This window comes from Alternaria infectoria (genome assembly GCF_024043175.1).
Source record: "Alternaria infectoria strain BMP 0036 chromosome Unknown scaffold_6, whole genome shotgun sequence".
NCBI classification, from domain to species: domain Eukaryota; kingdom Fungi; phylum Ascomycota; class Dothideomycetes; order Pleosporales; family Pleosporaceae; genus Alternaria; species Alternaria infectoria.
Window position 1 is genome coordinate 68,644 of NW_026250695.1, and position 14,412 is coordinate 83,055.

The 14,412-nt window shown below is 53.1% G+C and overlaps 6 protein-coding genes across 6 annotated transcripts; 3 read left to right on the forward strand and 3 right to left on the reverse strand.

Annotated features, from left to right (window-relative positions):
• Window positions 1–196: 196 nt before the first annotated feature.
• J4E92_004308 (uncharacterized protein) lies at window positions 197–2,824 on the forward strand (the record flags this gene model as incomplete). Its single annotated transcript, XM_051495698.1, has 1 exon — window positions 197–2,824. The coding sequence occupies one exon, from the start codon at window positions 197–199 to the stop codon at window positions 2,822–2,824; it is 2,628 nt and encodes an 875-aa protein (XP_051353538.1).
• Window positions 2,825–3,217: 393 nt separating this feature from the next.
• SUI1 (Eukaryotic translation initiation factor eIF-1) lies at window positions 3,218–3,695 on the reverse strand (the record flags this gene model as incomplete). The annotated part of the gene is made up of 2 exons (XM_051495699.1): window positions 3,218–3,459; window positions 3,584–3,695. 2 exons carry the CDS (start codon window positions 3,693–3,695, stop codon window positions 3,218–3,220), a joined length of 354 nt encoding a protein of 117 aa, XP_051353539.1.
• An 850-nt stretch (window positions 3,696–4,545) lies between these two features.
• J4E92_004310 (uncharacterized protein) lies at window positions 4,546–5,745 on the reverse strand (the record flags this gene model as incomplete). The annotated part of the gene is made up of 2 exons (XM_051495700.1): window positions 4,546–5,152; window positions 5,201–5,745. The coding sequence occupies 2 exons, from the start codon at window positions 5,743–5,745 to the stop codon at window positions 4,546–4,548; spliced, it is 1,152 nt and encodes a 383-aa protein (XP_051353540.1).
• A 2,334-nt stretch (window positions 5,746–8,079) lies between these two features.
• Window positions 8,080–9,048, forward strand: J4E92_004311 (uncharacterized protein; the record flags this gene model as incomplete). The annotated part of the gene is made up of 1 exon (XM_051495701.1): window positions 8,080–9,048. The coding sequence occupies one exon, from the start codon at window positions 8,080–8,082 to the stop codon at window positions 9,046–9,048; it is 969 nt and encodes a 322-aa protein (XP_051353541.1).
• A 411-nt stretch (window positions 9,049–9,459) lies between these two features.
• Window positions 9,460–10,092, reverse strand: J4E92_004312 (uncharacterized protein; the record flags this gene model as incomplete). Its single annotated transcript, XM_051495702.1, has 1 exon — window positions 9,460–10,092. One exon carries the CDS (start codon window positions 10,090–10,092, stop codon window positions 9,460–9,462), a length of 633 nt encoding a protein of 210 aa, XP_051353542.1.
• Window positions 10,093–10,657: 565 nt separating this feature from the next.
• Window positions 10,658–13,241, forward strand: J4E92_004313 (uncharacterized protein; the record flags this gene model as incomplete). The annotated part of the gene is made up of 3 exons (XM_051495703.1): window positions 10,658–10,729; window positions 11,164–12,164; window positions 12,215–13,241. The coding sequence occupies 3 exons, from the start codon at window positions 10,658–10,660 to the stop codon at window positions 13,239–13,241; spliced, it is 2,100 nt and encodes a 699-aa protein (XP_051353543.1).
• Window positions 13,242–14,412: the final 1,171 nt, after the last annotated feature.

The following is a 14,412-nucleotide window of genomic DNA, read 5'->3' on the forward strand; positions in this document are numbered from 1 at the left end:
GAGCCTTGTGGTACGACGTGAGCGTGGCGGAACAAATGAGATCAATCTGAGGATGTTTGAGAAAGCCTTGTCTATCGACGCGTGTGCACGTGAGATGGAGTTTGGCTGGGTCCAAGCGCCCGCGTCATGACGTACCACACTCCCCTATGCCACCCGCTTTGCTAATGGCTATGTCGCTCAAACCCGCCTTCACGTCATGAACAGCCCTTCCAAACGACGGAAGAAGAACGATGGCTCCGGAAAGCCGGTACGAAGTTTAGACTACTTTTTTGCGAAGCAGACGGCTAAAGCAACAGCCAAAGATGCGCCGACGAACGCAGGCCCGAGCGAGCCGCCTGTGGACGAAGACAACACAGGACTGACCGACGAGGAGCTCGCGCGCAAACTTCAGGAGCAATGGGACAAGGAAGATCAACAGCAGGCGCAAAACCAGGAGCCGGTGAGCTCAAATGAGCTGTACGAAGAGCCCCAGAAGGCCAACACGAAGGATGCAGATGGGCAGGTTGGAGTGTCAACATTGCCAACGCGCGAACCGGCTCTAGAAAACACGTCGCCTGCCGAAGCTACCCAGAAGAAGAACACGCTGTCTCTTCAGTCGACCGCATCCGAAGAAGACGTGATCACAGCGAACATACCCTTCGACCAGAGCCCTCTCGAATTCGACCCTTCGGAATACATACCAGAGTTACAAAAGCATTGGGTGGTCGACGGAGGGCACGCGACATACGCGCTGTTGACAAGATGTTTCATCTTGGTCAACAGTACGACGAGTCGCATCAAGATTGTCGACACTCTGGTCAACCTTATTCGGACGATCATCGAAAGCGATCCTAGCAGCTTACTTCCAGCGGTCTGGCTCGCGACAAACGCAATATCGCCCCCGTACATTGATCTGGAACTTGGGTTGGGAGGTTCCGCGATCTCGAAAGCGCTTAAGAAAGTTTGCGGACTGGATAATGCAGGCTTGAAAGTGTTGAACGCCAAATATGGCGACGCTGGAGATGTAGCGTTCGAGGCAAAGAAGAAGCAGAGCTTTACCCTGCGTAAACCGAAGCCTCTGACGATCAGGAGCGTCTTCGACTCGCTAGTCAAGATTGCGAACAGCAAAGGCCATGGCAGCGTAGAGAATAAGCAGAGGATTGTCGAGAGACTAGTACAAGACGCGCGTGGTGCTGAGGAGAGCCGATACATCGTGCGCACTCTTGTGCAACATCTGCGGATTGGAGCTGTCAAAACCACAATGCTCATCGCGCTGTCACGGGCCTTCATGCTGTCGAAACAGTCAGGTGCCGAATTCGAGATCCGTGATCGGAAAGACCTGGCGAAACTGAAGAAGGAGGAGCTCGCGGAGATCTACAGCAGGAATGAGGAGATCGTGAAGGCATGTTTCGCTCGACGACCAAACTACAACGACCTTATACCCGTACTTCTCGAGATCGGTGTCTGCGACGAACTACTCGTGCGCTGTGGACTGTCGCTTCACATCCCGCTCAGGCCCATGTTGGGAAGCATTACGCGCGACATGGGCGAGATGCTCACGAAGTTACAAGGACGAGACTTCGCCTGCGAGTACAAATATGACGGACAAAGAGCACAGGTACATTGCGACGAGAAAGGAAAAGTCACGATCTTCTCGCGTCATCTGGAAGTGATGACTGACAAGTATCCGGATCTGGTAGCACTGGTGCCCAAGATACGTGGCGAGGGTGTCTCAAGCTTCATCCTCGAAGGCGAGGTGGTTGCTGTTGATCGCGAGAGTGGAGATCTCAAGACCTTCCAGACACTCGCAAATCGTGCGAGGAAAGATGTCGTTATCGGCGCGGTGACGATCGACGTTTGCCTGTTTGCATTCGATCTAATGTACCTGAACGGCGAGGAACTGCTCAACCGGCCTTTCAGAGAACGGAGATCGCTACTCAAAAGCTTGTTTGTGGAAATACCACACCATTTCACCTGGGTCAAGAGTCTAGATGCCACGTCCGCCGACGTAGAAGCAGTCCAAGCCTTCTTCCAAAGCGCCCTGGACATCAAATGCGAAGGTATCATGGTCAAGATCCTCGACAACCTACCCAACCCCGACCTCCTCGCGGAAACCGATGAAGCCATCGAAAAGACGCCTTCCCTCCCACCAACACCTAAGAAGAAAAAGCACGCGAAGTCTAAAACAAAGGCAAAGTCCAATGAGACCGAGAAAGATGAACCGAAGACGTCCGGCCGCCGCAAAGCCCTCCTCTCGACCTACGAACCGGACAAACGCCTAGACAGCTGGCTCAAAGTAAAGAAAGATTACAGCACCACCTCCGAAACCCTCGACCTGATCCCCATCGCCGCATTCCATGGCTCTGGTCGCAAAGCAGCATGGTGGTCACCTATTCTTCTCGCCATCCGCAACGCAGAAACCGGCCAACTGGAAGCCGTCACAAAATGCATGTCCGGCTTCACGGACGCGTTCTACAAAGCGAACCGTGCAAAGTACGATCCAGACGACCCGGATTCCACAACCGTGCTAGCTGGGAAACCGCATTACGTGGAGTACAATGGTGGGGCGGGAACGCCCGCTGTTTGGTTTGAGCCGCAAGAGGTGTGGGAGGTGGCTTTTGCAGATTTGACGCTGAGCCCGACGTATACGGCTGCGATTGGGTTGGTCAATGAGGACAGGGGGTTGAGTACTAGGTTTCCTAGGTTCCTGAAAGTAAGAGAAGACAAGAGCATCGACGAAGCTACTGAGGCAGAGGAGCTGGCCAGTTTGTATCGGAAACAAGAGGCCAAGGCACCTAAGAAAGATGAGACTGTCAGAGAGGTTGAGGATGAAGACGTGGAGTAAGGGATGGCATGGCACAGTAATGGTTAGATACCCTGGAGACAACGTCATCACTTGAAATAATCGTAGTAAAGAAGTCTTTGATTGAATGTATCCTCCGAAACTACCATTTTGGTCTCTCCTTCAGTATCCTGCAGCGCTGATACTTCAGCCTGCGAAACCCCAAACATCATATCCGATTCCTTCAAAGAGATGGAGATAGGAAAATCGTTATCCTCCTCGAACGTGGGGCATCTGCTCGTGCGCACCGCATCTCAGCACTGTCGCGTGTGAGCGACACACGTGCGACATGCCGGCTTGCTCTTCCTCCGCCGTATTGTTGGCACGACCTTGGAGCGGTCGCTCGGGTTCGGCGCGAAGAGCGGCGGTGCGCGTCGCATCCACGTCCTTGTGGGTTTAGAAACCGTGGACCTTGATGGTCTTGCCATCAAGGCCCAGGCCCTCCTTCTTGTCGGTCAAGAAGTCTTGAACATCCTTGCGCTGGTCTCCTTGCAACTGGATCACCTCTCCCATCTCGGTGTCTGCGACGACGGTGCCATTGCAGGCGAACTTCTTCTTGATGACTTTGAGAATCTTCTTCTGGTCGAACTTCTTGGGCAGTCCTTGGACGGTGGTCAGAGTCTTACGACCATTACGCTCTGTTGGGGGTTGACGTCAGCCTTGCGCGATTTCTTGAAACATGGGGAAAGAGGGGAAGGGACAGCGCGCCGATGTCGCACACAAGCGCATTTCGGGGAGAAAGAAGACAGAGGGTATACGTACGCTGAATACGAATATGGATGTAGTTCTGCTGAGTGGACTTTACTTCTCCTCCAGCATCATCAGCCTCCGCGAACGGATCGAAGGACTTGAGATTCTGGATGTCCGTGGTCATGAAATCGACTGGTGGCGCTCTGCGGGTGCTGAAAGGGTGCGGTAGGGCAGGCGGTTGTCGTGTCGCGGGAAGTGGAGAGTGCGCGTGTGTGAGGAAGGTCGCAAGTAGTTGGGTGGAGCGTGGAGGGTATTAATCGGCCAAGAGGGAAGGGTGGCGAGGGGACCATCTGGGGGAGCCCGCAGGCGGTCTAAGCCCCGCTGCCAAGGCACAAGGCCCGAAACAGTCATCAGCGCTGCTGAGTGTCCTAGGGACATCCTTCATTCACCACTCCTCGCATTCGCTTGTCCACGTGTGAAATGCTCAGCTGCGTTGCCGCAAATCCCGCGTTCTGGTTACTGGTCAAAGACATGACTATCTTCGCGACATGACGTTTCCCTTATCTTGTGTCACTATCTCATCACGCACGCGCACGCGCACTGTGACTCGCCTCAACAAAAGCGCATAGTCCATCAAGAGGCTTTGGGCATCATTACTAGTCAAAGTGCAGAAGTCTCATCCACGACTCATGAGCATGTTGGGAGTGGCTCGCTGACTTTCGCGAAGCTTCCACTGGCGTGTGGATGAACCATCGGTTTCAGATCGAGATCGATGTCATCTGGATCAGTACTACGATATCATCCGCTGGCAGTACTGGAAGCATGAAGTCCCGAAGCAAGTCATAAGTGACGATAAGCAAGATGTTCAGTGGTGTTTTCAAAGCCTCATTCGCCGTCAGCCGGCCTGAGAGCCACGCACATACTGTTACTCGTCCACCTGTTTCGTATGCTCTTCGATACCGTTCGCAACTCCAAACTATCCATCCAACATGCAACAACGCGAGTGTATCTGTTTGCCTATCTAATATCCCTTCTCACTGTCCGTGGTATTCATTTGCGTCCATGCCAGCCATCCGTCGATCTGGCAGGCTCCTCTTGTCCACCAAGCTAATTGCCAGCTCACTCCAAAACTCTGGCGGAAAACCTCGTCCATGTGCGTCCTCGCCTTGTGCTCTCATCCACTCTCCGGTAGCCTTGTAAGTATAGAAGTCGACCATCATCTTCCGAGCTTTGCAGGGCCCTTCAGTGCCGGCGTAGACGATCCATACATGCTCGCTTGATGGGATCTCAGCGCTTTCTGTTGCCTTAACGAGAATAGCATCCAGGGCAGAGTCTTTGGCCTTCGCGTCTTTGACAAGGTGGGCAATGGTGTAGAGCTTGCACAGAAGGGCGTACTCGTCGTGTTCAGCATCGGATGCATCATTACGTTTACTTGGAATGCGACCGGTATAGATGAGCTGGAAGTATAGAGCAAACGCGCGAGGGTTGATTTCAGGCAGATCAAATGACTTTTGGTCAGCGTCGTTAGAAAAGAAGTCCTTGAAGTAGGTTGACCGGGCAGTGAGGAGATCAGAGTGGATACTGAAGGTTCGCGCACGCTCGTCCTGGCCGACGTGGATGGTGAGGAGATCACATCCGAAGCTACTGTTGTTAGTTCTATACATGAGGAATTGAGGGGGGAGTACCTACTTGATTGCCTGGTCTTCGACGACGCGAATATCCGGTACTCTCAACATCTGCTGATCGGCACGAGCAGGTTCACTATCCACGGCCGCTACATGTCCGAACAGACTCCCCTTGCGCGAGTTGCTAGCCTGACCTAGATTGCCAAAGAGTCCACCTCCAGTGTCAGGCTTGAAATGAGATGAGCTACCGAACCCAAATAGTGGACGAGCATTTGCGCTACTCGGCGGTGGCGGCTCGGTAAATCCGTCGAATAGGTTCCGGTTTACACCACCAAACAGCCCGCCAGGAACCGGTTGCCCAGTTGCTTGAGCAGCAGCGACTTGAGCAGCGGCCTTACCTCCAAATAAGCCACTAGTACTGTGCTGCCCGAACAAGCTGCCAGGAGCCTGCTGAACTGCTGGCGCGTTGATCCCAGAGCCATACTCGGAACTCATTACTCTAGACCCTCCTGGAATTGATGTCTCGCTAGGTATGCCTCCGAGCTGAGCGAACAAGGTAGAGGGGCTTTTCTCCGAACGCTTCGGTACATTCTCTGGTGTATTATCCATAGTGCAAAAGGGTGTGTTGGTCTCGTTGCTTTGGTTAGCTGTTGTGAAAAAATCTGCGTGGTTGCAAATCTGTGACCGGTGCGAAGGGCGGATCGTTACGGAAGGATTTGTAAGTGAAGCGTACAAACTCAATACAATATCGCCAGGACTTTAGGCAGACAGTTTGATCGCGGCTATGACGTAGTCTTTGTTTCCTTTCACGACGCAAACGCAGCTACTGGCCCACTAGGTCTAAGTTAGCGACAACGTAGAGATATCTCGCTCCTGATCGCATGAACTCTGAGGGAAGAAGTTACTGATATATGCAAACAAGCCGGTATGATTTCATCTCACATAAAGGTGGGACAGGTTCAACAGCAGCGGAAAGCGTGACAGAGCTCAGGCGGTAGATCGTGTGTGACATGAGGTAGCCTGGTGGTATACAACGTCGTTCTCTACAAACGTGAACACCCAAATAGACACCGAGTGTCCTCTGGCTGTATGATAACACCTTCTCTTACTCCGATAACAGTTATATTGTTTCTGGCTTGTACCTTGATCAACCAAAACTACCCAGCAGCGAACCCATATCGACCTTTTTGTCGTTACGTACCCTCCTTTTGCCGCCATCTGGTGGAGGTTTGTATTCACCAGCACGCTTGTTTGGTCGCTCGGCTTGTTGCTTCCGTATGAACCACGCGACGTCGTCATCTCGTAAACTCTTGCTCCCTTGAGCATACTGAAAGGAGAGGGTTCGGTATGCCTTGCAGCCATCAGTAGTAGCGTCTCGTGATGTTTCGGAAGAGGATACAAAAGATGCTTCGTACAGTTGCTGCACGATGGTATTTCTCCTTAGACCGGAACTACTCCATTCGCTAAGAAGGGCCGAAGCTGAATGTATGCCCCAGCCTTCCCCACACTCTGCGGGATCGGGTAACTGTGGACTGTGAATTCCAACTAGCTTTAGACCCGGAAAGGACGAGATGAACTCCAAGAGCGGTTTTTTCGGAAGCCTGATGTAGTTGTTGATGACAAGTACCCGCAGACTCCTCATTGCACCACTTTCGCCAACACTTCGTCCCCAGTCGCGCATCATTTGAAGTGACAGTACTGCGTTCTGTCGGCTTCTTCCAACCTCTAATGTGAGAACTGCGAGCGTTTCGATCTTGTTAAGGGCAACAAGTTGGTCAATTGTTATATCGGAAACCCGGATACACAGAAAAGTCAGCGTGCGGGCGTCGAGCTTGGCCAATCGATCGACGACAGAGGGTAGGAGACCTCCAGGGTTGTCCTGGACTCTGAACCTAGAGTGACGATCGATGTCTTCCGGAAAAGCTTTCTGGAAGAGACTCCATGTACGGAAGGACAGTGTGTCGTTGTACTTGATGTGTTCGTATAAGCGGCTAGCATATGACCATCCGAGCCATTGCAGAGCTTCAACTTCCATATTGTCAACATTCCAGACGCAAGCACGGAGTGCCATCGCTTGCAGGGTATCGCATCCTCCAGCTTGCCGGCGGTATTTCGATGGGTCCACCCTTCTACCACGAGAATGGCTTGTCCATGTGGGTACCATTGAACGGACAGAAGCCGTCGTACTTTCCCTAAAGACCAGTCCCGATGATGGGTCAAAGCTCTCCATGATTGCTTGACTGGTGAAGCGAGCGGGTACGGTTAGACTGTTGGCCGATACTCGGAGTACGCTGACACCTCATACGAGGAAGAAATTCGAACAGGTCTGAAGACTATGCTGGGATAAAACTAGCAAATGAGAAATCTGGCGTCAATGTAGGCTCCAGGGTGATCAGTTCTTTCCTTGATTGTGGCGGTGAGCTGGGTCAATAACACCTGATGAGCAATACGTTGCAGACGTGTTTAGTGATTGCCTACAGACTGATAGATGCGAGCTGGAGGCGCTTCGTTCCTCTACTGCGGTAGCTGTGTCGCGCATGTCGCGTGTGGAAAGGATGCACGCGACGCGACGGCAGGGGCACCTCGGAACCCACATTTAGGGTTAGCGCTGATCTCTGATTCGTTCCTTCCCCCAACCCTCCTCTTCCACACAATCAACGACCAAGTCAGGCAGCGGCATAGTATCTTTGATCGCTCCATGTTGGTTGATATTGTTTGGCTGAGATCATAACGTAAACGAAGTAGAGCCATTCACCCTCCAAGTAGAACGGTCTTCTGATGTCGAATGTCCACTGAGCATCGGCGCTCGAAACTCCGCACATCGGATTATGACTAAATCTCAGCACACAGCTTCAACACTACTGTCCTGTAACTTCCCATTTACTAAGATTGACTTCATCTTCTCGTCTCCTAAATACGCACAAAGAATCCACGACAATCACAATGGCATCGTCACCGGCACCAAACCCATTATCTGCCCACATCGCTAAAGGCTCCCCCATAATCCTGGACGGCGCGCTAGCAACATACCTGGAAACCTTGGGAGCAGACATAAGCGGCGCACTGTGGTCCGCATCCATACTGCTTGATCAGCCAGCCCTCATAAAACAAACACATCTCGACTACTATCGCGCAGGCGCAAATGTTGCAATCACAGCATCCTACCAAGCCTCCATTCCGGGACTAATCAAGCACCTGGGCTTGAGTGAAGAAGAAGCCAGGAAAGTCGTAAGCAAAAGCGTGGAATTAGCCCAGCAAGCAAGAGACGAATATGTTGCCGAGACAAATGAGGAAGCTCGAAGTAAATTGTTCATAGCGGGGAGCGTAGGCCCGTATGGCGCATTCCTTTCAGATGGCTCAGAATACCGGGGCGACTATTCCATTCCTCAAGACGAAATGAAGGACTTCCATCGCGGCCGCATCCAAGCTCTCGTGTCCGCCGGTGCCGATATCCTAGGCATCGAGACGATACCATCCAAAGGCGAAACCGAAGCCCTCCTGGACCTGCTCACCACAGAATTTCCCAGCACGGAAGCTTGGTTTGGCTTCACATTGCGGGATGGCTCTCACATCAGCGACGGCACACCCATCTCTGAGATCGCAGCACTTTTCGATGATGTAGAACAGGTAGTTGCTCTGGGCTTCAACTGTGTACCGGATGATTTGGGCTTGGCTGCTCTGAAGACTTTGAAGCCACTTGTGAAGAGGGGGACCTTGATGGTGTATCCCAATTCTGGTGAGCAGTGGAATGCGAAGGCGAGGGAGTGGGAAGGGAAGAGAACTGAAGGTTCGACGTTGGCTGAGAAGACGAGGGAGTGGAACGAGGCTGGAGCTGGTCTTATTGGAGGTTGCTGTCGAACAACACCGGAGGATATTGGTATCATGAAAAAGGCACTCGATAAAGGGCACTAGATGTTACAAGAAGACGTATAGCGGGAGTATTGTAGCGAAGCCTGAGGCCCTGGTGTTGGGCCGGCATGATTTATGTGTAAAAGTATCGAATATCACTTGATCTGTTCATTTGTCCGCTTGTAGATGTGAACAGTTTTGCGCGTCTATAATGACTTTCCTCGCTCTGTTGCATCTCAGGAGTGCTGGCAGGGTGACATGGAGGTTGTCCAGGTTCAATTGCCCTCCATTCCGGCTTTGCTGTCCTTTCTGACTGCTGTCCAGTTTCCAGGTACATCCCTAGAGTCCCCATTCCGTACGCTGCGCCGTATAATATCGGGTATATCGTCTGGGTTTGCCTGGGCCGCGCTGCATTGTATGCTTGGTTGTTTGATTGTTTGGTTCGATGGTCGTACATCCCTACGCCACGATTTCTCACCCATCGATGATCATATCTTCTTCATCGCCCACCGCACTTCCAGTCCGCTTCTGTAGTTCCTCTAGAATCGCTTTCGCACGATCTAACACATCCTCTGTCCCAACCTGTCCCGAGCTTGCCCTCGCATTCAATACACCAACGTCAAACTCGCCATAACCTCCGTTCTTGACCTCCTTCTCCGGGTCCACGACCTCACTCTCGTTTTCCTTGCCTTTCTGAGTCTGCCCCTGCCCCTGCCTCTGATTGACGGTGAATTTGGGATGGCTTTTCGGTATGACCTTGTAGCGTTCGAGAGCGTTGATCTGCTTGACCAACTCTGATCTTATTACCTCGCAGGATGCTCCGCAGAAGAGGGCATTGATGCGAAAGGCTTCTTTGCGCGCTTCGAGGGTACCCGGTGTACACTGCATGGCGTCATGTTGGAAAGGGATCGGATCGTTGGTGAGCTGGCTCAGGGCAGTTGCGAAGTACTTGAGCAGTTTGGGAATTTGGTGGTTGATCTCGTTGAGGGTATCGATGTGTTCGGCGGCGACTTCCCGGTACGTTTTCGGCTCTTCAGATGCTTTGGCGTCTCCGGCTTGCTGCTGGTCCGTCTCGTTTGCGATTTGTTGGTTGGCTTCGGTAGACATGGCGGGGTGTTTGGCGATTGTGGACAGGAGGGATGATTAGTGAGGTAGAGCAGTCGGTCGATATGCGGATTTGCAGTCGAAGTGTGTGCGACAATAGCACATTCGTCAGAAAGGAATGCGACAGCTACGTGCTGCGTGCCTGGTGTCTTGGAGTCGAAGCTGGGGAAGCTCAGGGCCCGCAATGCAGGCGCGCACCGGCGCATGCTTGGCAGGCCGCGCGCATCGAACCTCACCTCCGACTTTCACTCCGCATCACGGCAAGCCTCGGTGACGTCCTGGCAAGCTTCAGACGCGATACCCCCATCAACTCAAAGTCGCCACGCGTCAAAACAGCTCCAACACCACTTGCGACCCAGGAGCGACCATCGGGAGACGTTTCCGGCCCTCCATGCACATTGCGACCCGTCTCCACCCAGCCTCGAGGTGAAGGAGCTGCTCCCAGCCGACGTAGAAGAGAAGGAACACCACCACAACCATGTCAGGGCCCCCTCAAGGGCCCGGGCCTGTGAGGCAAATGAGCGTGGGAAATGGACCGCCCAGCGCAGGTTTACCACCACACAACGCCATGCCTCCACAAGGGGGACCTCCGCCGCCAGGTGCCTCGGGGCCGCAATCGCAGCAAAACTTGAATCAGATTGTAGGTACAACATTCTCTCTCTCACTGCGGTCGTGTTTGCTATTGTCAGGGTTTGCACAATTGCGGCGGGTGAAGGCGCATTGTCCGCGCGGTCTCTGGCCGTCGCGTTTCGTGAAAGAAAGCTGTCCTTGGCCGTATTCTCGACTTACACTCCCGTCTGCCTTGCGCGATCCCGTTTTCAAGTCGCGCGCACTTTTCGCTACGTCTACCACGACAGAACTCTCTTGCTGCGACTGTTGCATTCCTCGCGCGCTCTACCTCCTACCTACCCAACTACGTAAAGTCAGCCGAATATGAACGCGTCGGCGTACGGGAAGAGTTATGCGACCAACAACGGTGGCCACACCTCGGTACTGCGCACTTGAAGCATTGATTGCTGCTTGACATCATGTAGATGATCGTGATTTAAAAGACCATTACTAACATTCATGCAGGTACTGGAGTACCTCTCTAAAAAAGGATATGTTCGCACCGAGGCGATGCTTCGAAAGGAGTCTGAACCGCAGACCAACGGCCAATCCCTCGTAGCGCAAAGCAGCGAAGCGGGCGGCGCGAGATACACAAAAGCATTCGAGCTCCTTCGCAAATACACCGAAGACAACCTGGATCTGTATAGACCAGAGTTGCGAAAGCTGCTGTGGCCTGTCTTCGTCTACTCGTACCTCGACATGGTGCGCGACTTCTACACCAAGGATGCGGAAACCTTCTTCGCGACGTATCAGGGTCTTTTCGAGCGCGACCACGATGAAGATATCAAAACACTCCGCCAGGTCCGGTTACAAGCACATTTGCAGGAGAGCCGCATCGCGAAGCTATACATCGACAACAAATACCGCATCACACTGACGACAATGCCCTTCTTCAATCTCATTCAGTTCCTCGAGTCGAAGCATTTTGACGGCGGTTCGACAATCATAGACGTGATCCGGGAACACTTGAACATCGTAACCGTCGACCGAACCGCCACAGCCGAGAAGAGTATTGCAGCGATCCTTGCAAGTGGACATGGCGAAGACGAGCTTCCAGCAGAGGACGAAGGTATCCCAGGACACGCCCCAGGCCATCCCCTCACTGCGCGCCACGACCCTGAAGCAGAGGCTGCCCGTATAAGGCTGCAGCTAGGCGCATACCCACAAGAGGCGGATCTGCAGGAAGACGTCCGAGCAGCTTTACAGGACGAGGATGCTAAAAGCGCGCCAAGACCGGGACAGCCAAGCTTGGTAGAGGAGTTCGAGCAACGCATAAAACAAGAGCCAACAGAAGACGGTCCCTCTCGTGAGTTCGTGCCTCTGCCACCTTCCCTTGCGCGCGACGTCTCCATGGAGGTTCAGAAGATCATCGAGCACCGGGATCGCTACAAGATGGAAGGCAGAACAGGCGGCGTTGGCCCAGCTGTCAGCGTCACCATGTACACCTTCCATAACACCTATGACAGGTAAGTTCACTCGTTATTCTGTCCCGAAAATGCAGCTGACCCGATGATAGTATCAACTGTATCGACTTCTCTGGTGACAATCAGCTTGTTGCGGCCGGTATGAACGAGTCTTACATACGGGTCTGGTCCATGGACGGCAGTCCACTCACCTCTCCAAACGATGCGCCAGACGCACAACCGTCGTCTTCAAGACGGCTCGTCGGCCACTCGGGTCCAGTCACTGCAGTGGCCTTCTCACCTTCCACAGCAAACCCGTACCCATCCGGACCACCAACAAATTCAGAATGCCTTCTTTCATGTTCGGAGGACAAAACAGTCCGACTTTGGTCGCTAGACACATACACATGTCTTGTAGCCTATCGCGGACACGACAATCCAGTCTGGGATCTACAATGGGGACCTTATGGACACTACTTCCTTACTGGTTCAAATGATCGCACCGCACGCTTGTGGTCAACAGATCACATTGAACCTCTACGCATCTATGTCGGTCACGACAATGACGTTGACTGCGTCACTTTCCATCCCAATAACCTTTACATCTTCACTGGTTCTTGCGACCGCACGGTACGCATGTGGCACATCGCCGGTGGTAACTGTCTACGCCTCTTCACGGGCCACACGGGCAACGTGACCGCCATAGCATGTTCTCCCGACGGCAGGACGCTTGCCTCCGCCGATGATGCAGGTAACATCATTCTCTGGACTCTTGAGACTGGACGAAGGCGGAAGCGCATGCGAGGACACGGCAAGGGTGGTATTTGGTCGCTTTCCTGGAGTGTGGAATCGAGCGTTCTCGTCTCGGCCGGAGCGGACAAGACAGTCCGTGTTTGGGATGTGCTCCAAGAGACCAGTGACAAGGCTGCTGATGGCGTGGCTGCGAAGGCGGACGGTGCTATGACTACCAAGGGCGCGAGTGGAACTACAGTCACAGGGAAGAAAGCCAGCAAGGAGACCGGCGTCTCGGCGGACCAGATCAGCGTATTTCCGACCAAGGACAGTCCCGTGTACAAGGTGCAGTTCACTAGAATGAACCTGGTACTTGCTGGTGGAGCGTATTTGCCGACACGTCAGTAGCGTCTGGCACCGAGCTAGGTTTTTGGGTGTCCATACACGGATTGGCACATCCGGGCGTTTTGGGTTAAAAGCATCAAGATGACAAGCTATAGTATACCCGCATGCATGTAGAATCTCATTCTTCTAATTACATGTTCTACATGATCCTCCTGGTCTTCACATGTGAGTTTGAACAGCACTTGGTCGTTCGCCACCAGTCCTACTCAGCCCTACTCAGCATCCGGGTCAAGGTCCGCTCATGTGCCACAGTGCAGCTTCCCTATCCGCAATCGCGATTGTAGTCTGATTCGAGATCGATTTCTCATGACGTAGCTGTACTCTCATCCACTTCGGTGGCTTCCGGCGTTGTTGCCCTCGCTGTCCGAATCAATCTGTCATGATCTGGGTGCACCTTCCCAATTTCACCCCCGAGGCTTCTCAAGGCGGTCACCCATCCCTTGGCACTCGTGCCTCCCCGATAAAGTCCATCGTCCAGTGTTTATCATCTCTCTTCTGCATTCAACTTCCTACACTCGTTTACCACACTCCTTCTCGCCCCTCCGTCAGCAACTGGCCTGTTCATCTGGTCATCTTGCTCACCTCTGCCCATCCGGTGCACTCTTCAATCCCATCTCACCACAGCCGCCAGCTCGACGCTTGACATGAAGGTCACTCAGCTTGCCGCCCTCTTCGGGGGTACTGCTCTTGCAGTCCAGCCTCTTGCAGCTCCTCGTAAGTCAACTTCACGCAGTTCCTTCAGCAGCATTGTCACTTCAATTGCTCTTTGACTGCTCGAACAACTCTGACACGTCAACAGGTGTCGAGCGTGCCCTCACTGATACCCACTCCACGGTCATTATGGTTACGTCAACCCACCTGATCCAGGAGATCTGCACCGATATTGCGAGCTGCCCTCCTTATACCACCACTGCTGAGACATCTGTTGTCTATGTCACTGCAACAACCACGATCTGTCTACTTTCTTCGACGCCTCCTGGGTATGGGCCACCTCCAACCACAGCTGCTCCTTCATCAGTTGCTAGCTCCGCCTACCCCACCAGTTCCGTGGACATCTCTGTCAGCCTCATCTCAGGGTCTCAAATCTTCCCAGGTGGCTCTGAATATCCCAGTGGGTCTGCTCCCCAGACGAGTGCTCTGCCAACAGGTGTTTCCCCATCCAGCGCATATGCTA